The sequence below is a fragment of the Bombina bombina genome, chromosome 1, assembly GCF_027579735.1.
Source record: "Bombina bombina isolate aBomBom1 chromosome 1, aBomBom1.pri, whole genome shotgun sequence".
Classification (NCBI taxonomy): Eukaryota; Metazoa; Chordata; class Amphibia; order Anura; family Bombinatoridae; genus Bombina; species Bombina bombina.
In genome coordinates this window covers 831,841,777-831,868,806 of record NC_069499.1, presented here as the reverse complement: position 1 = coordinate 831,868,806, position 27,030 = coordinate 831,841,777, and the positions used below count along the sequence as shown (strand labels likewise).

Genomic DNA, 27,030 nt, shown 5'->3' with positions numbered 1-27,030 from the left:
CATTCCTATTTCCTCCATTTGGTCTCCTTCCATGAGTCATTGCTCGTATCAAACAGGAGAGAGCGTCAGTGATTCTAATAGCCCCTGAGTGGCCTTGCAGGATCTGGTATGCAGACCTAGTGGAGAAGCATCTATCCCACCTTGGAGACTGCCTCTGAAGAAGGACCTTCTGATTCAGGGTCTTTTCCTTCATCCAAATCTCATTTCTCTGAAGCTGACTGCTTGGAGAATGAACACTTAGTTTTGTCTAAGTGTTTTTTTTTCTTTTCTTTAGAGTCGGTCATTGAGACTATGATTCAGGCTCGCATGCCAGTTACTGGAAAGATTTCCATAAGATATGGCATAAATATCTTTATTGGTCTGAATCCAAGGGTTACTCTTGGAGTAGGGTCAGGATTCCTAGAATTCGTCTTTTCTCCAGGAAGGTCTGGAGAAGGATGGTCAGTCAGTACCCTGAAGGTTCAGATTTCTGCATTTTCAATTTTACTACATAGACGTCTGACGGACATGCAAGATGTGCAATCTTTTTGTCTGGCCCTGGTCAGAATTAGGCCTGTGTTTAAGTCTGTTGCTCCTCCTTGGAACCTTAACCTTGTTCTTAAAGGTTTGCAGCAGGCTCCGTTTGAGCCATTGCATTCCATAGATATTTAGTTGTTATCTTGGAAGGTTTTGTTTATTATTGCTATCTCTTTTGCTTGTGTGATTCGCCTTATCTTATCTTTCATGCCGATAAGGTGGTTCTTCGCACTAAGTTAGGTTTCCTTCTTAAAGTGGTTTCAGACAGAAATATTAATCAGGACATTGTTGTTCCTTCTCTATGTCCTAGTCCTTCTCTCATAAGGAACGTTTGTTGCACAACTTGGAGGTTGTGCATGCTTTCAAATTTTATTTAAAGGTGACTAAGGATTTTTTCCAGTCTTCTGCCCTGTTTGTTTCTTTCTCTGGGAAACATAAAGGTCAGAAAGCTTCTGCTACTTCTCTTTCTCTCTGGTTGAGAAGTATAATTCGTTTTGCTTATGAGACTGCTGGTCAGCAGCCTTCTGAGAGAATTATGACTCATTCCACGAGAGCTGTCTCCTCTTTTTGGATTTTCAAAGATGAAGCTTCTGTGGAACAGATTTGCAAGGCCGCATCTTGGTTCTCTTTGCATACTCTTTCAAAATTTTAAAAATTTGATTCTTTTGCCTCGGACGAGGCGTCTTTTGGGAGTAAGGTTTTTCAAGCGGTGGTGCCTTCTGTTTAGGTCTGCCTGTCTTGTCCCTCCCTATTCATCTGTGTCCTCTAGCTTGGGTATTGGTTCCCAACAGTAACTGATGAAGCCGTGGACTCACCATATCTTAGGAAAGAAAAGAAAATGTATGCTTACCTGATAAATTTATCAGTCCACGACTCCGCCCCTTTATTTCAAGGCAGTTATTTTTTAATAAACCTCAGACACTTCTACACCTTGTGTTACTTCTTTTTTCTCCATTTCTCTTCGGTCGAATGACTGGAGGTTGTGGGAAGGGAAGTGATAGTTAACAGCTTTGCTGTGGTGCTCTTTGCCTCCTCCTGCTGGCCAGGAGTGGTATTCCCAACAGTAATTGATGAAGCCGTGGACTCACCATATCCGGAAAGAAATACATTTATCAGGTAAGCATACATTTTCTTTTTCATATAGTTGTTATATTATAATATTTTCCAAAAGTTCAAATCTGTCCTGCTGGATAACAATACACCCATATAATGCCAATTGTTTTCCATAATTTGAAGGAGAGAAATATTACTCACACACAGAAATCAGACATATACATGGGCTTAAAAAAAGATAAATCCATCTGTCACTGATTATGCTTTGTGTGAGCTCAGTGCATATGACAACACTCTACTTATTTGGGAGAACTTCAAGTTATGACTTTTACTCCAAGTCAGATTTCAAAATAGAATCATAATAGTCCTAATATTTGTCAGAAATGTAGTTTCTTAGGTCCCAGTTTTCTTAATTATATGTCATATTGCCCAAAAATAAACCAATGTAATATTGACTTTCAAGTATAACAAGACACTTCTAAAAATTAAACAAACATCATATCTTATTTCTAGACTGTAATGAAGAGAAAATCAAACATAAAACACTGGTGACCTCTGGAATATCAGTGGCTAGGAAGTATATTGTATATTAAAAAAATGATTAAATCTGAGGCATGTAAAGCTTGAAATGGAGTTACTGGTGCAAGTAACCAGAGAACAATATGATGCCTGAGGAAATATGTCTGACAGACTAAACACATTTGTAAAAAAGGGGAATATTTATAAAACAGCTTCGCACAACAACTCAGAGACAATTATTTATTCCATTCTTTAATACAGTGCAATTTCCGGAGGCAAAATGGCATGAAACGTAGCAGTATTAATAGGAAATATCTAGATTTCATCAAAGTTATTAGGTATATAACATTTTATCTGAACAATTAAATTACAACTTTAATGTGGCTATTGTTAAAGGTAATGAGATATTTGATGGTCATTGGGTCTATTTTTAAAATTATATAAATGTTTTTTTTTTGTGAACCGACAGGATCTAGGACACTCTCTCTACATATCTTACATCTTCTGTACATCAGTATCAAGTGATTTGCAGTTCAGTAACATTTGTCTCATGTAATATATAAACTTCTAAAACAAAAACAGATAATACATATGCCAAAGCATAGAGGCAAGGTTTGCTAACTCCACTTCCTTTTTTCTTAGTTATCTTTCAGAAGGGAGCACTGACTTTTATAATATTCACTAATTCCACAAAGATAAGGTTATTACTGGTTCCATATGGCTGTGCAAATCCATGGCTATTGAAAATGACAAAGAGGTGCCCCATTATAAAATATATATAAAGTCTAGATAATATACCACTCTCTACAAAATACACTAACTGTAAAATAGCTTATTTAAAGACAAAAAAAGTCTACAATATAGTTAGAAATTTTAAACTTTTTAAAAAGGTGTCACATTATAGCAATTTGAAGGAACTTTAAATGAGATTATCATTGGAACCAGCATGAACCATAAGTTTATATTGTAAATCTTAAAGGACGTTTTGGTGCCTTATGTCAAATTATGTCCCTGGAGATCCAAACATATTGTAATATTCCTTGAGATAATTGTACTTTGCAAGTTTTGGTTATTACTACCTTTATTTGACTCATTCAACTTGACAGTGGTATTCTAATCTACTATAAAAAAACCTTTTATATGGATTTTTGAATTATTTTTGGATGTATCTAATTCAACAGTTAAAAAAAATGTTTTTCATTGTATACTTTCTTCAGTATGCTCAATTTGGGCCAGATTACAAGTGTTGTGCGAATGATATTGGGTTTATCATAGCTGTTTATGCGCTTTGGAAGTAGCGCATATTACAAGTTGGAAATACTGTTACGCAAGTCAATAAAGTGTCATAAAACTCATTAAAAATACATTAAAACGTACAGTTGCACTCATAATAACACTATCTAATAAAAATAATTTAAATAAATTGCACAAAAAAGTTCTAAGGGCTCAAAGAAATATTGGGGCCGATTTATCAAATGCCGGGTTGACATGATTTTCTGCACCGAATTATGTCCGCTCGGCATCGCTAAATGCCGACAGCATACACTGTAAGGATTTAACGTTGCACAAGCATTTCGGGTTAAATGTTTGTGCAATGCCGCCCCCTGTACATTCGCTGCCAATCGTTCTCTAGCAGGGGATGTCAATCATCCTGATTGTATTTAATAGGGATGATTGCAGTCCGCCACCTAAGAGGTGGCGGACAAGTTAAGGAGCAGCAGTCTTATGACCGCTGCTTCTTAACTCTTGTTTCCGGTGAGCCGAAAACATCGGATGCCGTTTGCAGCATCCGTTGCTTGGTAAATCTACCCCGAGGTCTCAGGTGTTAGAAAGAATGGTCTGCAAAAGGGCTTTAACATAGAGATACATACATAAACATGTCAAAATATGTATATATATGTATGTATACATATAAAAACATTACTATATATGTACACACATAGACATATATAAGTGCATTGGAGCCCTTTGCAGTCAAGTAGCTGAAAACATGTAAAAGCATATTTATATTTATTTACTGTAAATATTTAAATGTTCTTCACATAAGAAGTATTTTTAATTAGATATTCCTATATATATCTGTATATATCGATACCTATATATAATTATTTTTATATTTTTTTATATATATATATATGTAAATATATATATATACTGTATATATAGGCATAGATATATATTGTACCAAAAACCATCACACACACACACACACACACACACATATATATATATATATATATATATATATATATGTATTTATTAATAAATAAAACATATGTGAAGAACATTTGAATGTGAAATATTCATATTTCATGTTGGGTTAGTACACTTGAGAAAATGCAATTGGGTTTGCGTGTAAGTAGGGTGTTAGTTTTTTCCCTACTTTTCTTTGGGAGAATACGTTAATGTGGTCGTGATATTCTAACTTCGGCTTTTTGCGCGTGTCGGGTTAGTGCCCGATCAAAAACGTTTTACTTTTAACTTATAATACGTACGGTGCCCAACGCGAGATCTCTGGTTAATTTTCTAAAAGTGCCCAAAATGTTCCCAAAATAAAGTTGTTTTTTTTGTTTTTGATGGGAAAAAAATATAGGATTTTTTTCCCGTAAAAAACGACTGCACTGGGCAGTTTTTATGGTATAAAAATGGCAGGTGAAGGGGGGTTAAAAGTGCCTTTACATTGTGGTCTATGGGAACTGTGTGTTCCCTGTAAATATATATGTTTATGCTTATATACATTTATATTTATGTATTAATATGTGTATATAGCATATACATATATATTTATATTTGCTGCGTGACTTAGCCCCTACTGACAGCATGAGAACAAGGCTTCCATTGGAGCCTATGGAAGTGCACTCTCGTGAGCGCAATGCTTCCGTGCAATGTGAAAGCAAAGTTGCATTAGCATTGCACCTAATTCGTAATAGCAGTGTGCTGGTATTACTAAATTGAGTGCAGAAGCAATATTTTGTGCTTGTAATCTAGCCCTAAATTTGTACACAACTAATATGATCATCATTAATGTTTTTTTTATTATAGGAAGGTCAAAACTGAAATTTGCATGAATGCATTTTGATTTTGTGTAATATACTTAAATTAGCAAAAACATTTCTAGTAAAAGTTATTATTTTTTTCAGTGGCATACGCACATTTGCCACACCTCGCTACACCTCATTAGAGCATTAGAATTCAAACACCATGGGGCATATTCCCGTGTTTCTGGCGAGCCTGTAGGCTCGCTAGAAACAGCAGTTATGAAGCAGCGGTCACAAGACCGCTGCTCCATAACCTGTCCGCCTGCTCTGAGCATGCGGACAGACATCGCCGGAAATCAACCCGATCGAGTACGATCAGGTTGATTGACACCCCCCTGCTGGTGGCCTATTGGCCGCGAGTCTGCAGGGGGCAGCATTGCACCAGCAGCTCTTGTGAGCTGCTGGTGCAATGCTGAATACGGCGAGCGTATTGCTCGCCGTATTCAGCGAGGTCTGTCGGACCTGATCCGCACTGTCGGATCAGGTCCGACAGACCTTGATAAATAGAGGCCCATGCCTGCTCAGAGAGTGAGGACTACATTTGTGTCTTGCAATCAACTGCTGACTCTCTGAGAAGGTGTGGTGTTTAAATGCTGGTGTGTGGGATATCCACAGCTTGTTCGTATGACTCTGAAAAACAGTAATCATTTTTACTAGAAGCATTTTTACTAATGGAAGTATGGTACAGAAACGCTTCTATTTAAAATGTAAATGCACTCATGCACATTTAAATGTTGACCTTTTTATCTCTTTAACTAAAAGAACCTGCAATCAAACATCAACAATATAGAATCAATTAGCTGCCATGATTAACTATCATGTTGGTACATCTTATGTTTCTGTGAAGGTCAAAAAAACATGCAAAAATCCTCAGTAAAGTCTGTTTCTTAGAGTTTTCAGTGTATTTATAAGAATGTATACTTACCTTTTCACACTGCAATCTCTAATGGCTCAGAGATAGGGCTCCATGTACTAAGCAGCTTAAAGGGACATTGCAGTCAAAATTTAAATGCACATAGATGAATTACATCTTTGAATAGAAACATATTTACAATATACATGTATTGGCAAAACTGCTTCTAGTAAAAGTTATCACTGTTTTAGTGTTAACATTTTTCTCTGCATGTTCATGTGAAGCATAGCTAGATATCCTCAGTGCACCAGAATTTTAAATACTGTAGATGTCCAGAACGCCAGTGGTGCTTACATCATGTCAGCAATTAACAAACTGACAGCTAGATTACGAGTTTGGCGTTATGAGTGAAAAAGCATCGTTATGCTTCATAACAATGCTTTTTCCCTAATGCCGCTATTACAAGTCTTGTCAGAATAGGTGAACTGCACACCTTTTTTGGCCGTCACTCAACGTCGGTACCGCACTTTTAAAAAAGTCCTTTTTCAATGGGACTCCCATAGCGCCGGTATTACAAGTTTTGCTGTGAGGCCAAAAAGTGAGCGGTACACCCTATATAAGATATAAAAGATTCATACCGCCATCTACAGTCAGTAGTTATGAGATTTACATTACAAATCTGTAGCATAAAACGCATAATTAAACTATTAAAAAGTACACTAATTGCCCCAAATAAATCAGCTCTTTTACCTGTAAAAAAAAAACAGTAAAACCCACCACCCACACAACCAAACCCCCAAATAAAATTTTATCTAAATAAACCTAAGCTAACCATTGCCCTGAAAAGGGCATTTAGATGGGCATTGCCCTTAAAAGAGCATTTAGCTCTTTTACATTGCCCAAACTCTAAGCTAAAAATAAAACCCACCCAATAAACCCTGAAGTTTCCCTTTAAGTGAGGTCATCCAAGATGGCGTCCCTTACATTCCGATTGGCTGATAGAATTCTATCAGCCAATAGGAATTAAAGGGGAAAAAATCCTATTGGCTGCTGCAATCAGCCAATAGGATTAAGCTCACATTCTAAAAGGGAAACTTCATTCTTCAGCGACCATCGGAAGAAGAGGATGCTACGCTCTGGATGTCTTGAAGATGGATCCGCTCTGCGCCGGATGGATGAAGATAGAAGATGCCGTCTGGATGAAGACTTCTGCCGGCTTCGATGAGGACTTCTGCCCGCTTGGAGGAAGACTTCTGCCGTCTGGATGAGGATGGATGTCCGGTCTTTGAAAACTGTAAGTGGATCGTCGGGGTTAGTGTTAGGTTTTTTTAAGGGTTTATTAAGTGGGTTTTATTTTTAGCTTAGGGTTTGGGCAATGTAAAAGAGCTAAATTCCCTTTTAAGGGCAATGCCCATCCAAATGCCCTTTTCAGGGCAATGGTTAACTTAGGTTTATTTAGATAGAATTTTATTTGGGGGGTTTGGTTGTGTGGGTGGGTTTTACTGTTGTGGGGTTGTTTGTATTTTTTTTTTACAGGTAAAAGAGCTGATTTCTTTGGGGCAATGCCCCGCAAAAGACCCTTTTAAGGGCCATTGTAGTTTAGTGTAGGCTAGGGTTTTTCTTTTATTTTGGGGGGCTTTTTTATTTTGATAGGGCTATTAGATTAAGAGTAATTCGTTTTTATTTTTGATAATTTTTTGTAATTTAGATAATTGTATTTTATTAATTTAATTTATTTTATCTGAATGTAATGATAGATTTTAGTGTAAGGCAGGTTAGGTTTTATTTTACAGGTAACTTTGTATTTATTTTAGCTAGGTAGTTAGTAAGTAGTTAATAACTATTTACTAACTAGTCTACCTAGTTAAAATAAATACAAACTTACCTGTGAAATAAAAATAAAACCTAAGATAGCTACAATATAACTATTATTTATTTTGTCGCTAGCTTAGTTTTTTTACAGGTAAGTATTTAGTTTTAAATAGGAATTATTTAGGTAATAATTCCGATTATCCTAGCTTGTGAAGGTATAATCTAGATTTTATTAAGGACACAGAGACGAGTATTTTGCATATCTTTCTTTATACTACTTAATGCAGCCTTTTAAAGTAATGATACAGAAGTGAATAAAACATTAAAACAATACAGATAAAACATGTAGAACATAAGTAGCCAATGAAATGGGTACTTTAGTGAAAACAGAAAAAATGGACCAATAGGATGTATCATAGCTCCCATAAACTGTCCAATACGAGCCCCAACTTCCTCTTTCTTGCTTGAAGCTGAAGATCCAGAGATTACAAATAACAGAAACCAGTTCCAACATGAAAACGAGAACCAACAGAAAAATAGCAATCCAAAAGGACATGAGGAAACTTCTTTTAAATCCAAAACTTTGAGATGTAGCAGAAAACCAGGATTCTTTGAACTTGGAGAAGAACTTCTGAGGATTTGAAGGGATTGATTGTAGAGACGAATGAAGAGGGATGAAACCACTTTTCAATAAGTCTTCATGATTAGTTGGTAACTGAAACCAAACATAATGTTAATAATGATAAAACAACAAATGGGAGGGTACATGTAGAGGTGGGAAAATACTCGTCTCTGTGTCCTTAATAAAATCTAGATTATACCTTCACAAGCTAGGATAATCGGAATTTTATTACAAGCACAGAGACTCCTATTTTGCAAGTTTAAAGTAAATATTAAATAAATAAATTAAATAAATAAATTGTTAGCTGGATGAAGAATGGGTTTGAAATAAAACTGTTTGAAAATAGAGTCCGAGGACCAATCTGCAGAAAATAAAATTTGTTGTAAAGGAGCCGCTTTGAGAAAGGCTTTAGAAGCAGCGGAACCTCTAACAGAGTGAGCAGAAAATATTGAAATATCAATACCCGCTTCTTTCATAACCCACTTCACCCAGCGGGAAATAGAAGTATTAGAGACAGGAGAATGAGGAAGAACAAAGGAAATAAAGAGTTGATTAGTGGATGAAGATCTGAAAGGAAGAGTTCTAGATTCATATACTTTGAGACATTTAACCACACAAAGGGAAGGTTCAGAAGGTAAAAAAGGATAGAAAATAGAAGAAGAAAAAGTTTTTGTTCTTCTAGATAAGAAAAATGTAACTCCTTCAGGAGAAAAAACTTTAGAATTAAAATCCAAAGCACCAACATCAGAAACCCTACGAAAAGAAATGAGACATAATAAGGTAGCTAATTTAGCAGAAAGTTGTTTAAGGGAAAGAAGGTTATTGGGAGGCCAAGATTTAAAAAGAGAGAAAAAATTTTCAACGTCCCAGAAAGAATTGTATTTGGGAGTAGGAGGACGTTTAAGTCTAATGGCTTTTAAAAGTCTACAAATGAGAGGATGTTGACCGATAGGAAAATTATTCAATAAAGTGTGTTTAGCCGAAATAGCAGATCTATATAGATTAATAGATCTGTAGGCTAAGCCCGATTCAAAAAGGGAGGACAAGAAATTGATAATATGATTTAAATCAGCTGAAAGGGGATCCAAGTTCCTAGCCAAGCACCAGCGAGACCATTTTGTCCATGCGTAAAAGTAAGATTTCCGGGTGCCTGGGGCCCAAGATTCTTGTATGAGAGATTTAGCTCCTTCAGAAAGTCCTTCGAGAGGGCAGGAATCCCCGAAATTGACCAAGCAATGAGACGGAGTGATTCTTGAAGAATGAGTTCGTGAAAATCTCCTTCTGGGTTGGACAGTAAGTGAGGAAGATGAGGAAGAAGAATGGGAAGTTTGAATGACATTTCCAGAAGAGAAGGGTACCACGGTTGAGTTGGCCAAAGTGGAGTTATTATCAGGAGAGAAATTTTGTCCCTGCGAACTACTGAAATCGTTCTCGAAATCATCGAGAAGGGTGGGAAGGCATATGCTCCTTGAGGAGGCCAGAGTTGGAGAAAGGCGTCTATTGCAGCTGCTTCTGGATCCGGGCTCCAACTGAAATAAGGAAGAATTTGAAAATTTAGGCGACAAGCAAAGAGATCTAAATTGAAAGGACCTCTGAGATGAGAGAGAGAAAGAAAAACTTTCCTGTCGAGTTTCCAGTTGCTGAAATCTGTCAGAAAACGGGAACCCCAGTCCGCAGCTGTGTTTGAGAGACCCGGAATATACTCTGCTTTCACAGAAATATTCCTGTCTAAACACAAATGAATGAATTCTTTGGTAATATTGGATAGGTCTCTGGACTTCGTACCTCCTAAACGGTTCAGATAACGAACTGCAGAGATATTGTCCATGCGGAGAAGAATGGTAACTGGAGAAGAGTTTTTTACAAAACTCTTGACAGCGAAAGAACCCGCTAATAATTCTAGACAATTTATATGGAATCTCTTTTCTGAAAGAGACCACTTTCCTCCTGTGATGGAAGGACCGCATCGAGCACCCCAACCGGATCTGCTGGCGTCTGATTCGATGATAAGGTCTGGGGAATTGCCAAAAATAGCTCTCCCATTCCATGCTTCCATGTGAGAGAGCCACCAGGAAAGTTCCTCCTTGGCTTCTGGTGAAAGTTGAATTAAGTGAGAGTAGGAGAAACCTTTTTGTAAATGGCAAATTTTGAGTCGTTGTAATTCTCGATAATGTAGAGGAGCAGGAAATATAGCCTGAATAGAGGATGAAAGTAACCCTACTATCCTGGCTATATTCCTGATGGGAACAAATTGAGCTGAGAGGGTACGAGATATTTCTTTCTTGATATTTTTTATTTTGTCTGGAGGTAGACTGAGAGTAGATTTGGAAGTATCTATGGAGAAACCCAGAAAAATTAGAGATTGTGAAGGAGTTAAAACAGATTTCTGTTTGTTTATAATAAAACCTAGATTCTCCAGAAGATGGGTGGTAAGGGATAAATGATCTAGTACAGAATAGAAATTCTGATTCATGATCAGGATGTCGTCTAAATAAATGATTAAACGGACTCCTCTGAGTCTCAACCAGGCCATAACTGGTTTTAACAATTTTGTAAATATCCAAGGAGCTGAAGAAAGACCAAAAGGAAGGCAAGTAAAGCTCCACAATTGGTCTTTCCAGTGGAAAGTTAGGAATTTTCGATGTTCCGGGGCAATAGGAACTGTCAAGTAAGCATCTGTGAGGTCTAATCGGACTAACCAATCGTTCTCTCTGAGACAGTCTCTTAACAGATGAATTCCTTCCATCTTGAAATGATGATAAGAAACAAAGGAGTTTAGTTCTCTTAAATTTATGACCGGACGAAATTGTCCGTTTTTCTTTTTTACTAGGAAAAGATTGCTGATGAATAAATTTTGAGAAAATTCTGTTTTTTGTATAGCTTGTTTTTGAAACAGACTTAAAACCTCTGATTGAACTAGATTTTGATCTTCTATTGAAAAATGGATGGGACGGGGTCTTAAGATCTGAATAGGAGGGGAGGAAAATTCTATCAGAACACCTTGGACTGATTGAAGAATCCAAGGGTCTGAAGTTATTAAATTCCAATTTTGAACGAAAAGAGAGAGTCTGCCACCAAGATTTTCTGGGAAAGAAGGAAGAGAAGAGGGAAAAAGTGGACTTACTTGAAGGGGGACGAGATCTTGCTCTGGAACGCTGACCCCTTTGGAACCATGGTCTGGATCTGGATGGAAAGAACTGTGAGGTGGAAGGATCTTGAAAGGATCGATAAAAGGGCTGTTGAAACTGTTGTTGCTGGAATTGAGGTCTTGTCTGATAGTTTGTGCGGCCAGGAAAGCGACCTCTGCCTTTCCCGGCCCTGTCGGAAAAACTATTAGGATAGAAAATTTTACGAACTGAAGTTCTGACTTTATTAAGATTTGAAAAAGTATTAATATAATTATTGAGGTCTTTAAGGAAAATATCTCCAAACAGAAGACCGTTAACATCAGAGTCAATTTCATTAGTAGCATTGTCACAAATCTTGGGATCAATTTTCCGTAGAATGTTCTTTCTACGTTCAATAATAATTGCTGAATTAGCATTTCCAACGAAAGAGAGGATTCTTTGAACCCATTCCCTAACTAAAAAGGGATCGAGAGGGGAATTTTCCAAAACAGCCTGCTCAGAAATTTCAAAAAGTTTGGAAATAGGGCCAACTGAGTCTAAAAGTTTATCCTGGCATGTTTTCCATGCCCGATCCATGCCCTTCTTGACTTTATAGCCAGGGGAACCAATAAATTTTATAATTTTAGGGTCAATTTCAGGAGTTATACAGGAATTTTTTGGAAGAAGAGGACGAGGGCATTCCGCTCTCATTTTGTTGCGTGAGTCTTTTTTGAGAGGGAATTTTAATTGGAAATCAATAAACGTGGCTACGTCTAAAGAAGGGCACCATTCAGAGGATCTTGGGTGATGAAGATCATCTGCACAAAATCTTGGGTTTCCAAGACAATCAAAAAATTTAGCATTTTCATTTTTTGAATATTTAATTTTATTAATAGATTTTTTACATCTTTTAGCCTTAGGGGAGTCAGATTTTGTGGATAAATTATCTGATATATCCTCAGTTAGAATCAGAATTTTCTTCTGTAGAAGAAACTGAATCTGAGGATAAGACCGCCTTTTTTGATTTTTTCAGAGATAACGACTCAGAAATTTTTGATCCCATATGTGACCCCTTGGGATTAGGGGAAGGTTTAGCAGATGTTTTCCTTCCTTTGCCGCCAGGAATTGTAGAGTCAGTTAAAGTCTGACGAGACTTAGATAATAGTTTTTTGCTTGCTATAGCAGAAGCAGAAAAAGGTCTTTTTCTTTTAAAAATAGCTTTAGGAAAAGGCTGTTGGGATAAGAGTTTAGTCATATGCGACATCATTTTACCCATAGAATTATCAATCATAGTCTGCACAGATTGTGCAGAAAGAGGTTCATTTGATTGAGTAATTTGTGACATGTTATTAATAAATTATAATTAATTAATTATTTTTTCTATGAAATAAGTGACAATAAAAATGTTTTTAAAAGAAAGAACTTCAGTCAATAAAAAATAAAAAATTTTTTGGAGCAACCGTTTTTAAAATATATAAGACCAAAATATTGCAAACCAAATAAAAGGGCTTAATATCATAAGTGAGCCTGTAACACCATCTAGTGGTAACAAAAAACAGCAGAGTGAAATTAATTGAAATGGATACTAAATATGTGCAGTTGTATCCAAAATGCTAACGTCGTGAGGGGAAGCTCAAATAATATGGAGAGAGTGAGTGACGATGTCAGGGGGCGGGAAAAAGAGGCGGGAAGAAACGGAGAGAGAAGCGGTGACGTCACAAGATGGCGGGCGGCCGCTCGAGACGCAGTTAACAGGGGAGAAATTTGAAAGTAAGGTAAGACAGTTAAGCGGTAAGGGAAAGGGGAGAAAAAACCAACGAGTAGTGTGGCGGTAGGAATATAAAGTATGAGAAAAAACGAAATTATGAAAAATGGAGAAAAAGCTTTTTATAAGAAAATAAAATTAAAAGAAAACACAATATTACATAAATAAGAGGCAATAAGAAAAGTTAAAACGAACTAAATGGGAAAAAATATAATAATGATATTAAACAGATAAATAAAATGATAACATATATAGAGTAAATTTAAATATAACTTATCTGCATCAAGCAGCAAAAAGAAAGAGGAAGTTGGGGCTCGTATTGGACAGTTTATGGGAGCTATGATACATCCTATTGGTCCATTTTTTCTGTTTTCACTAAAGTACCCATTTCATTGGCTACTTATGTTCTACATGTTTTATCTGTATTGTTTTAATGTTTTATTCACTTCTGTATCATTACTTTAAAAGGCTGCATTAAGTAGTATAAAGAAAGATATGCAAAATAGGAGTCTCTGTGCTTGTAATAAAATTGTAAGTTTAATTTAGATTTATTTTAATTATATTTAAGTTAGGGGGGTTAGGGTTAGACTTAGGGTTAGGGTTACATTAGGGTTAAGATTTAGGGGTTAATATATTTATTTAGTGTTAGTGATGTGGGAGGCAAGAGGTTTAGGGGTTAGTATAGTGGCGGCGACATTTGGGGGAGCAGATTAGGGGTTAATAAGTGTATTTAGGTGGCGGCGATATCGGGAACGGCAGATTAGGGGTTAATAGTTGTATTTAGGTGGCGGCGATGTTAGGGGGAGAAGATTAGGGGTTAATAACTTAATGTAGGTGGCGGCAATGTTAGGGGCAGCAGATTAGGGATGTTTAGACGTGGTTTTTATGTTAGGGTGTTAGGTTTCAACGTAACTTTTTCTTCCCCCATAGACATCAATGGGGCTGCATTACGGAGCTTTTTTTTCCGTGATCGCAAGTGTTAGTCATTTTTTTGGCCAGCTCTCCCCATTGATGTCTATGGGGAAATCGTGCACGAGCACGTCAAAACAATGCTTGTATTTGGGTGAGGTATGGAGCTCAACGCCACCATATCGTCCGCACAAGCCAGGTTTTTAAAAACTTGTAATAGCTGCGCTATAGGGAGGTGAATTAACAACACTTTTGTGGCGCTCGTTAATTTCCCTATAGCGCTGAAAACTCATAATCTAGCTGTGAGTCATTACCAGATGAGGTAAGCACCTTAGGCACTCTGATCAAGAGCTGTAATTAAAATGCTGGTGCACGGTACACTTTTGAAACAGCTATAGCTTTTATTAGAAGCATTTTTGATAATACATGTATATTACAAAAATACTTCTATTAAATCCATATGCATTCCAGACAATTTTGTCTGGAATGTCCCATTAAGCTACTTTGTAGCCCTTGTGGGGCAGTTGTGCACAGGTGAGCCTGCTTCCTGCTATGTAAGAAGCAGCGGTCCCAGAGTTGTCTGAGAGAAATCACCCTGAACTCGCTAGCTCTGGGTAATTGACAAGCCCTTCTATCACATGATTGGTCGCAAGTGAAAAGGGGCAACATTACAAGCTCACTTGAGTGAAGCTGTACAGACGTTCTCAAATGTGGCCTAATGTGTCAAGAGCGCTAATCACATTATTTATAGCGTTCCTTTCCACAGAAACCTGCCTTGTAAGTTTCTATACTATTATTTATTTGTACCTCACAAGAGCAAATGCAACAAGTGTAAAAATAAAATGAAACATAACTTAAAAAAGCTTAGAGCCTAATTAATGAAACCAATGTAAGGTGATAAGTTCTCATACCAGATAAAATTATTCACTTACAAAAAGGTATACAGAAAAAGTATACATCAATTAAAAATAATCTTTGCTTAAACAAAATAAAGGATTATAGATGTTCTGAGAAGCTTAATTTTAGTCTACCCACTCGCCTTTGTTTTGTATAATACTTGTTTAAAACAAGCAAAAAAAAAAAAAAGGAAAAGGAGGATCTGTTAAAATTAAATATTCAAAAAGAAACCACATTTTCTACCTGTATTTTTCTAGTGATGATGACAAAGGGCCAACACCTACCACAGAAAGCAGATCAGCAACTACAAGAACAATTACAACCAGAGATAATGGGTAATTTATATATAAAGACATCAAAATATTTTATCATTGAGCAAACAAAAAAATAGGGTCCTCTTTTTCTTTAAGGAATATTCATTTAAAGGGATGGTAAATCCTAGCATTTTTCAAAAGCTAGGATTTACCAGTGAAACAAATAAAGGGGACTTTCAGTTATGAAGTTTAAAATACTTTATGCTGAAAGTTCCTTTATTTGTCTCCAGCTTCACTATGATGAGCGCCTCAGACCACCCACAGCAGAATGCTATTTTGCAGTGAGGTGATCTTATGCCAGCTGGCCCGCACTGCTATTGGCTAAGAGGTGGAAACGTCCCCTCATTGACAAAATAGCGTTCTGCCGTGGGCGGCCTGAGGCGCTCAGCGTGGCAAACGCTGCAGACAAATAAAGGAACTTTCCGGTATTTTATACTTCATGACTGAAAGTCCCCTTTATTTGTTGCACTGGTTTCAAGAACACTAGGATTTACCATCACTTTAACTGCAAACATTTAATTTATAAACATAATATCTAGATATATCTTTAACAGTCAAGTTGAAACAGCAAATAAGTGCCATCATAGATCAGCTTGGTGTGGTTTTTCATCCGCAGTGAGTTTACTTTTATTGTTTGAAATATTAGAAGGTTGCTAATTTCTTATACAGGGAAGTGACATAAATACAAATCAAATTTTAACCTTTTGCAAACAAGGCTTCAAAATGACACATTATTGCTGCCAAATGTCCTCTCTCTCAACAGGCTAAAATATTAGCCTCACTAAGTGGCCTTTCTTCCTTTTTATGTGGTCACATATTTGTTACAATTATGTTGAATTAAAACTGTTTATAATGATTTATTTTCATAGTGAGAGCAATAAACCCGACTATCCCAAACTATCGTCTTGGACAACAAGCAGCCCAGAAGACACAAACAACACAGTGATTAGACCAGGACCTGGAAAAATCACAGTCCTCAGGGAGGGAAGGTAATTTTGTTTCTCATAATATACAATATAGACACAGCACACTGCCATTTGTGATACAAAATTAATTCAATAAATATCAATACATAGGGGCCGATTTATCAATTGTCGGGCGGACATCGATAAATACCGACAGCATACGCTGTCAGCATTTATCATTGCACAAGCATTTCTAGTGAAATGCTTGTGCAATGCCGCCCCCTGCACATTCGCAGCCAATTGGTCGCTAGCAGGGGGTGTCAATTATCCCGATCGGATGAGGTGGCAGATGAGTTAAGAAGCAGCGGTCTTACTTTTGTTTCCGTACTGCTGCATTTGCAGCGTGATAAATCGGCCCCATAAAATTCATAAAGGCTCCTTGACTATTTTAAACAACTTTTCCAATTCTCTTGAATATATAATAAAGTTCCATTGCTGTTTCTTAACTGAGTTTATGTTATTCCTCTCTCTTTCTATTAATACCTTTAATTAAATCTTAGGTCTCTTAGAATTATGTAATGTTACGGCTATAATTATATGTTTAGAAGGTGGTCTAAGAGTAGTAGTGGCTACTGTAGGTTAACAATAATTTATCATGCTTTTTTTGTAATACTCTTTTACAGTAATATCCAAGAAATTCACTGGATTTGTATTAATTTTGACATCAGACTTTGCACCCAATTCATTTTTATTCAATGGGGCCGAATTATCAAGCTCCGAATGGAGCTCGATCCCTCTGTTTCCGTGCAAACCTTCAGGCTCGCCGGAAACAGCAGTTATAAAGCAGCGGTCTTAAGAACGCTGCTCCATAACTGGTCCGCTGCCTCTGAGGCTGCGAACTACAATCCGCCCGATCCTATAAGATCGGGCTGATTGACACCCCCTGCTAGAGGCCGATTGGCCGCAAATCTGCAGGGGGCGGCATTGCACAAGCAGTTCTGGTGAACTGCTTGTGCAATGTTAAATGCCAACAGCGTATGCTGTCGGCATTCAGCGATGTCTGTCGGACATGATACGCTACAGTGAATAATGTCGGACAGACATTGATAAATTGGCCCCATATACTTAAAAATTGTGAGGTTAATTATCTGACTCCCCTCCAAATCATTTATATATCATCAATATAGTGAGTATAAAAATAAACACAATCTTGCCAGTCTCTTGTCTCATCATAGAATAAGGTAAGGCTCCCACCACGCCATAAAGAGGTTGGCATATAAGGGGGCAAATTTTAACTGCATAGCTGCGGCACATCTTTTGAGAGAGTTCTGTACTTTAAATAAAAAAAAGTTATAGCTGATAGATATTCCAGCGCTACCAGCAAAACGTCAAATACACTTGAGTTCTAATTAGAAAAAAAATGCTTTAGGTCCCAATTATGCGATATGCTGGCATACAAAGATGTCACATCAACTGAAATCCAGCAATGAGTCTCTTACCATTCTAAATCTTCCAATTTATTAATTAATTCTGTGGTATCTCTGAGATACCCGAATAGGAGTTAAATTACAAGTGGAGCGCTATTTATCGCTCCTGCACTACTACGTTAGAAGTAAGCTTTTTGTGTGCGTCGGGTAGCGCATATTACAAGTTGAAAGTAAATCTTCACTTTTCAACTTGTAATACGTGACAAAACTATTTTTCAACTAAAAACTACAACCCCATTCTACAATAAAAGTAACCTCCACCCCAAAAAAAAACAACTAAACTAAAAAATAACCCATACTAAAAAAAGATTGCCCTTTAGAAGGGCATTTGGTAGGGCAGTGCCCACAGCTCTTTTGCTGTCCAAAAAATAAAACCCTAATCTAAAAAAAAGATTGCCCTGAAAAGGGCATTTGTTGGGCATTGCTCTTAGAATGGTATTTGGTAGGGCAGTGCCCGCAGCTCTTTTGCTGCCCACAAAATAAAACCCTAATCTAAAAAAAAAGATTCCCCTTAAAAGGGCATTTGGTAGGGCATTTGGTAGGGCATTTCCCTACAGTGTTTCAGCTATTTTAGGGAAAAAAAACTAAACTAAAAAATTAACAAAACCTAATATTATATAAAAAAAACTACCAAAAATAAAAAAGATAGATATGACTATAAAAAATATAACTAAGGCCTCCTTTAAAAAAAAAAAAAAAAACCCACCCCAAAATAAAAAAAAAAACCCTAAACTAACACTAAAAGTTACTATAACAATAGCCAATAGAAGGGCTTTTGCAGGGCATTGCCCTAAAGTGACATAGCTCTTTTTCAACTAAAAACTGCAACCCCCTTCTACAATAAAAGTAACCCATAAAAAAGTAAAGCCGAAGCTAAAAAAATAACCCTATTCTAAAAAAACTAAAAAAAAAACTAAAAGAGAAAAAACCCTAATCTTAAAAATAAAAAAGCCCACACCAAAAAAATCCTAATGTACTCACCAACTTGACTCTGGCGGTGCTCCTCTTCTTTCTTCATGGCGGTGGTCCTCAGGGGCGGTCCTCTTCATGGCATCGGGCCTCTTCTTCCATCTTCTCTCTTCTTCCATCTTCTGTCCTCTTTCTTCTTCCATTTTCTGTTTTCCATCCAATTCTCTTCCATTCGATCCTTCATGCGGTCTCCACTGCACAATGAAGCAGTTCCTCCTTATATAGGGGTGCCTTATATAGGGGATTGCAACTTAAGCAAAAGTCTGCCGACATCACCACTGAGCTGCAATGTAGGCAGTGGGGGGCTGTCTTTAAAGCGTATTTACACAAAATAGGTTGTGCGTTTGTGAAATTAAAAAATGTTTCCTGTTTGCAAATCTATATTCAGTTTCACTGTACATCCACTTGATTTGTCACACTGGAAATATCATCACTGAAAAGCAGGTGAGACTGATGTGACTGAAAAGGGATAACTAAAATGGAAGACAGTGTTTTGAGTTTTAGAAACCCGATGTGATGTTTCCTATGCTATTAAAATACAGGTTACTCCCATGGAACGCCCTTGAATCTCTCACGGAACGCCTATATATTCATTATTTCTGCAATCTACTTTGTTAATAAAGACAAACAAAAAAAAACTTTGTATTAAAACTATAGAAGCTGGGGATGTGGTATATGAAATATGTATATACAATGTTTACTGTATATGTATTGTATAGTGTTAGAATATGTGTGTTAGCTTAGGGCGTATCTTGTGTCCTTAAAATGATGGTAAACGCTACCATTTTTAAAATAAGATCTGGAATGTTAGTGATATTTTAGATGGAGTTTAATTTATCAGTTGTAATAAAGATGCGCTTTAACATATTTTTTAATATAGATATGAAATGTAAATACCCCACGCTCCACCACCCACTTCAGCTAAAGGTTGGAATTGTTCTCAAATCAGAGCTCTAGCTACAACAAAAGTGCCATAGGGGGAGAGCGCTGACTGGACAATAATTAAAACCATTAGCTCAAAGAAAAATTTACTTTTGAAGTGGGTATTTGAATTTCATATCTACATTAAGTAAGTTATAGCGTATCTTTATTACAACTGATTAATTAATTAATATCACTAACATTTTAAAAAGGGGACTGTTTTACCATCACTTTAAGCATCCTTTTTTAACTTATTTTAAGAATGCAATTCGCGCGTTCACAATATTCATATCTCATAATATTGTGATTGCGATGATGCAATTGTGTTTACATATATAATTGCGATCGTGCTGTAGCAAACGTGTTCTATATGAATAACACAATCGCAATATTATGAGATATGAATATTCTTAAAATAAGTAAAGTATCTACGTTTCTGATATATCATATATCATGTACACATTGCACCCTACAGTACATTGTAATGACCTCAAGAGAGGTATGCAAGAACAATTATGGTATAATAAATGGAATGATGAGTGCTCAGCCTTATTAGTTTATCAGGTTAGGGCACATTCTTGGAGGAGGAGATAGACTCTGAGTACTTGAAATTGATTACATTAATCCCATTTAGATTCAGTTCTGAATTAAAAATGATAAATTACTGGGAATTGGGCATTTAAATGTTAAATATTCAATTGGTTGCAATAGAGACATCTTTAGGTGATAACCGTCAATTTGGTAGAAGGATCATCTATTTTTGTTATAGCATAATATAAATGTGATAATTAGACATGTGCATGGCGAAAAAATTTGGTTCGGTTCAGATTTTTTCGAATTTCGGTTCGGATCTATTCGAATTCGGAAAAATTTGAATCAATTCGGTTCGGATTCGTTTCGGATTCGAATAAATTCGGCTGGATTCGGTTCGGTTCGGAAATTCGGAATTTCGGTAAGTGTTAGGTGGGATGTGCTGTGTATTAGACTAGTATTATGTACTGTATATTAAGTGTAACCCATAGCAGAGTGATATAACCTAATATACTGTACAATACTAGTGTAATCCATGGCCATCCGAATCTACCGATTAAATCTGAATAAATCCAAACTAATTCGGATTTATTCGGTAGATTTGGCACTATTTTAATTCGGATATTCTAATCGATCCGAATTCTGAATTTTATGAATTCGGCCGAATTTCCGAATCGATCCGAAATGAATCGCACATTTCTAGTGATAATGATTTACCCTTGACCCAATGTATTGTACTCCTTAAAGGGATACTAAACCCACATTTTTTCTTTAATGGTTCAGGTAGAGCAAGCAATTTTAAACAACTTTCTAATTTACTCCTATTATCAATTTTCCTTAGTTCTTAAAATTGCATGCTCTATCTGAATCATGAAAGAAAAAAATTGGGTTTAGTATCCCTTTATTGACTAGACATACAGTACACAAATGGTTAACTGTTTATTAGCTGTTAATAAAGTATATGTGTGGTAGGAGGTTTGCATGATAGTCTATGATTATGGCTTGTAAGATAAAACATGTGGAACATTCACTACTTTGTTTATCGTACTATTTGTTTAAGCAGACTTAAGAGGTGTAAAATTTGATTGCGATCTCTCCTTAAAATGATTTGTCTTTTTATTGCAGTGATGATGTCAATACTGACTTGCCAAAGGTAACTTCAGAAAACAGGACTACAACAAGAAGGACAGTGGATACAAGAAATGAACGGTACATTTATTTCTTCAGAAAAAATGAAGGGTGATCTTTGGAAAGTATTCATCCAAAACATGCTTACAGATATAATATGAATAGATCTGAGTGGCAAATATAACAAAAAAAAAACACATTTTAAAATTCTAAAAACCATGAAAGAAAAATGTTTAGTTTCATGTTCCTTTAAGGTTTAAAATTAACCGATCTTATCTTATATATAGCCATAACGTGTTCCAATAATAAACTTCTTGTAGGTAACAGAAAATGTCTGGAAATCTGATAACGAAGCTGAGAACATTGGGCGGGAAACTAACCTAGTGGTGCCTGAAAATATACACAACAAAGACATTTTCTGTTACCTACAAGAAGATTTTGAGGTATGATCTGGATACATAGCTTGCATAACTTGTGCAATCAATCATGCATCTGAGGGTTTCAAGGAGCAGTGAATCTGATGTGAAGTATGATCTTGTTGTATATTAGGCATTCTAGTGCAGAGGATAATGTGGTCTGAGTAATAATCACTACCTAAAACTTGATTTCTTAGAAAACTATGTAATGAATTTGGAACAAAAAAGGCAAGAAAACAATTTACACTGTGCACATATGATTAAGTAATTACTTTCACCTAGATTACGAGTTTTGCGTTAGAGGCTGTGCTAACGAGCAGTTTTGTCTCACCGCTCACTTACCTACAGGGCTGGTATTACGGGTTTTCAGAAACCCGTCGTTAAAAGACAAGAAGTGAGCGTTGAGCAAAATTTTGCTCGTTACCGCACTCCAATACCAGAACTGCTTAAGTCAGCGGTGAGCTGGTCGTACATGCTCGTGCACGAATCAACGGGGAGAGCCAGCTGAGAAAAAGTCTAACACCTGCAAAAAAAACGCGTAAAACTCCTTAACACAGCCCCATTGATTCCTATGGGGAAATAAAATTTATGTCTACACCTAACACCCTAACATGAACCCGAGTCTAAACACCCCTAATCTAACACTTATTAACCCCTAATCTGCCACCCCCGACATCGCCGACACCTGCATTATATTTATTAACCCCTAATCTGCCGCTCCGGACACAGCCGCCACCTACATTATAGTTATGAACCCCTAATCTGCTGCCCCCAACATCGCCGACACCTATAATATATTTATTAACCCCTAATCTGCCGCCCCAATGTCGCCGCAACCTACCTACACTTTTTAACCCCTAATCTGTCGCTGCCACTATAATAAACATATTAACCCCTAAACCGCCGCACTCCCGCCTTGCAAACATTAGTTAAATATTATTAACCCCTAATCTGCTGGCCCTAACATCGCCGCCACCTACCTACATTTATTAACCCCTAATCTGCCACCCCCAGCGTCGCCGCCACTATATTAAAGTTATTAACCCCTAAACCTAAGTCTAACCCTAAACCTAACACCCACTAACTTAAATAAAATTTAAATAAATCTAAATAAATATTCCTATCATTAACTTAATAATTCCTATTTAAAACTAAATACTTACCTATAAAATAAACCCTAAGCTAGCTACAATATAACTAATAGTTACATTGTAGCTATCTTAGGGTTTATTTTTATTTTACAGGCAAGTTTGTATTTATTTTAACTAGGTACAATAGTTATTAAATAGCTATTTAATAACTATCTAGTTACAAATAAAGACAAATTTACCTGTAAAATAAAACCTAACCTAAGTTACACTAAAACTTAACACTACAATATAATTAAATAAATTAACTAAATCAAATACAATTACCTAAATTAAATTAAATTAGCTAAAGTACAAAAAAACCAAACACTAAATTACAGAAAATAATAAACAAATTACAGATATTTAAACTAATTACACCTAATCTAATAGCCCTATTAAAATAAAAAAAAAGCCCCCCAAAATAAAAAAACCCTAGCCTAAACTAAACTACCAATAGCCCTTAAAAGGGCCTTTTGCGGGGCATTGCCCCAAAGTAATCAGCTCTTTTACCTGTAAAAAAAATACAAACAACCCCCCCAACAGTAAAACCCACCACCCACACAACCAACCCCCCAAATAAAATACTATCTAAAAAAAACCTAAGCTCCCCATTGCCCTGAAAAGGGCATTTGTATGGGAATTGCCCTTAAAAGGGCAGTTAGCTCTTTTGCGGCCCAAACCCTAATCTAAAAGATAAAACCCACCCAATACACCCTTAAAAAAACCTAAAACCTAAAAACACTAACCCCCTGAAGATCGACTTACCGGGAGACGTCTTCATCCAAGCCGGGCCGAAGTCCTCAATGAAGCCGGGAGAAGTCTTCATCCAAGCGGGGCGAAGTGGTCCTTCCTTCCTTCGTGAAGTTCAATCCTATTGGCTGATCCAATCAGACAATAGGATTGAACTTCACGAAGGAAGGAAGGATTCCAATCAGATGAAGAGGATGCTCTGCGTCAGATGTCTTGAAGATGGACCCGCTCCGCGCCGCATGGATGAAGATAGAAGATGCCGTCTGGATGAAGACTTCTGCCCATCTGGAGGACCACTTCGCCCGGCTTGGATGAAGACTTCTCCCGGCTTCGTTGAGGACTTCGGCCCGGCTTGGATGAAGACGTCTCCCGGGAAGTCGATCTTCAGGGGGTTAGAGTTAGTTTTTTTTTTAAGGGTGTATTGGGTGGGTTTTATTTTTAGGTTAGGGTTTGGGTGGCAAAAGAGCTAACTGCCCCTTTAAGGGCAATGCCCATCCAAATGCCCTTTTCAGGGCAATGGGGAGCTTAGGTTTTTTTAGATAGTATTTTATTTGGGGGGTTGGTTGTGTGGGTGGTGGGTTTTACTGTTGGGGGGTTGTTTGTATTTTTTTTTACAGGTAAAAGAGCTGATTACTTTGGGGCAATGCCCCACAAAAGGCCCTTGTAAGGGCTATTGGTAGTTTAGTTTAGGCTAGGGTTTTTTTTATTTTTTTTGGGGGGGGGGCTTTTTTATTTTAATAGGGCTATTAGATTAGGTTAATTAGTTTAAATATCTAATTTGTTTATTATTTTTTGTAATTTAGTGTTTGTTTTTTTGTACTTTAGCTAATTTAATTTAATTTAGGTAATTGTATTTCATTTATTTAATTATATTGTAGTGTTAGGTGTTAGTGTAACTTAGGTTAGGTTTTATTTTACAGGTAAATTTGTCTTTATTTTAACTAGGTAGTTATTAAATAGTTAATAACTATTTAATAACTGTTGTACCTAGTTAAAATAAATACAAACTTGCCTGTAAAATAAAAATAAACCCTAAGATAGCTACAATGTAACTATTAGTTATATTGTAGCTAGTTTAGGGTTTATTTTATAGGTATTTAGTTTTAAATAGGAATTATTTAGTTAATGATAGGAATATTTATTTAGATTTATTTAAATTATATTTAAGATAGTGGGTGTTAGGTTTAGGGTTAGACTTAGGTTTAGGGGTTAATAACTTTAATATAGTGGCGGCGACGTTGGGAGCGGCAGATTAGGGGTTAAAAAGTGTAGGTAGGTTGCGGCGACATTGGAGGCGGCAGATTAGGGGTTAATAAATATTATGTAGGTGTTGGCGATGTTGGGGGCAGCAGATTAGGGGTTCATAAATATAATGTAGGTGGCAGCGGTGTCCGGAGCAGCAGATTAGGGGTTAATAGGTAGTTTATGGGTGTTAGTGTACTTTTTAGCACTTTAGTTATGAGTTTTATGTTACGGCGTTGTACCATAAAACTCTTAACTACTGACTTTTAAATGCGTTAGGGATCTTGACAGGGTAGGGTGTACTGCTCACTTTTTGGCCTCCCAGGACAGACTCGTATTACTGGCGCTATGGAAGTCCCATAGAAAAAAGACATTACGAAGTTTACTTAGGTCGTTTTGCGGTAAGGCCAAAGAAGTGTGCGGTGCTCCTAAACCTGCAAGACTCTTAATACCAGCGGGCGTAAAAAAGCAGCGTTAGGACCTCTTAACGCTGCTTTTTTACCCTAACGCACAACTTGTAATCTAGCCGAACGTGTGTTGTTTAAATACGTCTAATTTTCATATTGTTTGGTGCAGAAAGTTAAACATGTTTTTTCAAACAAGTTAAAACATTATTTGTTATGTGTAAACTTTTATAGCAATTATGGGGACTCAGACAGACCAATACTGGCGTCCTACACTGATAATGAATCTACAATACCAGAGATTAGAACAGTGCCTGGAAAGATCACGATGCTTAGAGATGACAGGTAATTATATACACTCAAATAATACTGTTGTAAAAAATGATGTTGATTTAAATTTTTCACAGATTACAATAATGCAGGCTTTGCCTTCTTATTACATCATAAGATTTATAGGGACATTTAACACTAAGCAAATGCTAGATAGAATGATGCATTCAAAGAAAAGATTAGTCTGAGAATAGCATGTAGATGCATTTTTTATAGTTTCAGTAGCTGCCTAAATATTGACAAAATAAGTGTAAAGTTTTAGTGTCTATAAAACAATGGGAGCTGCCATGTTATAACTTAGGTTACTTTCTCTTAGGGACAGTTATAAATAGGTCACTAGAGTGTGCAGCTAATGGCTATGTAGAATATAACAGTGTTCTGCACTTTCATTTCTAACAGGAGCTGAAAAGCTAACAATTTCAGAATGGAGTTACAGGAAAATGGGACAAAATAAATAATAAAAGCATATTGCAGACTTTATTTTATATATAGGATTTATCATTTTATTTTACCATCTCAAAGTGTTTAATGTCCCTTTAATTAGCATAAATTAAATGTTAGACATCTTCAAGAAAAAAAAGGGGGCTTTATTGCGGCTCTTTGCGCACGTTGGAAGTAGTGTGCGTATTATGAGTTGAAAGTAAACGCGTTCACTTGAGTGCAATTGATTTTAATTCTTGTCTGGAGAGCACAACTTTAGAGCTCTGGTTAATTGTCACGCCTGACTAAAAAGTTGCAGCTACACTCATAATAACACTATCTAATACAATTATTTCATATCTCAGGTGTTAAAAAAAGGCTGCAAAGGGATTTAACATAGAGATACACACATATAGATGTCTAACCTGAGGGTCGAAACATGTCAGCAGTTCACAGCAAGTGATTGTGTGTGTTTTCTGTCACCCATGGATGTTGCTGGTATTTTTTACTGGAATCAATAAACATTTTGGAGTTTTTAAATTTATCGTTTTCTGTACTCTGCCTTTATTTGAACTATATATATATATATATATATATATGTGTGTGTGTGTATATGTATTTATATGTCTACATATGTATTTATATTTATGTGTCTACATTTGTATTTATATTTATATGTGTCTACATATGTATTTATATGTGCATTTATGTATTTACAGGCATATATATATATATATATATATATATATAAACATATAAATACATACATCTACATATTATTTATTTTTAAACAGATATTGAGGCCGATTTATCAAGCTCCGTATGGAGCTTGATGCCCCCTGACGGCTCGCCGGAAACAGAAGTTATGAAGCAGCAGTCTAAAGACCGCTGCTCCATAACTTGTCCACCTGCTCTGAGGCAGCGGGCAGAAATCAACCCAATCAAATACGATCGGGTTGATTGACACCCCCTGCTATTAGTTGATTGGCCGC

At 36.5% G+C, this 27,030-nt stretch overlaps 1 protein-coding gene across 4 annotated transcripts in view; it reads left to right on the top strand.

The window, feature by feature from the left end:
- ZNF185 (zinc finger protein 185 with LIM domain) overlaps positions 1-27,030 on the top strand; it is a 334,258-nt gene that overhangs the window by 207,271 nt on the left and 99,957 nt on the right. For 2 of the 4 annotated variants that reach the window (XM_053699440.1, XM_053699439.1), the window contains exons 22-25: positions 15,349-15,426; positions 16,275-16,394; positions 21,344-21,427; positions 25,523-25,633. In XM_053699440.1, coding sequence (XP_053555415.1) covers positions 15,349-15,426; positions 16,275-16,394; positions 21,344-21,427; positions 25,523-25,633 — 393 coding nt within the window. The remainder of the gene's footprint in view (positions 1-15,348; positions 15,427-16,274; positions 16,395-21,343; positions 21,428-25,522; positions 25,634-27,030) is intronic. The other 2 variants (XM_053699442.1, XM_053699441.1) reach the window with 1 other exon arrangement.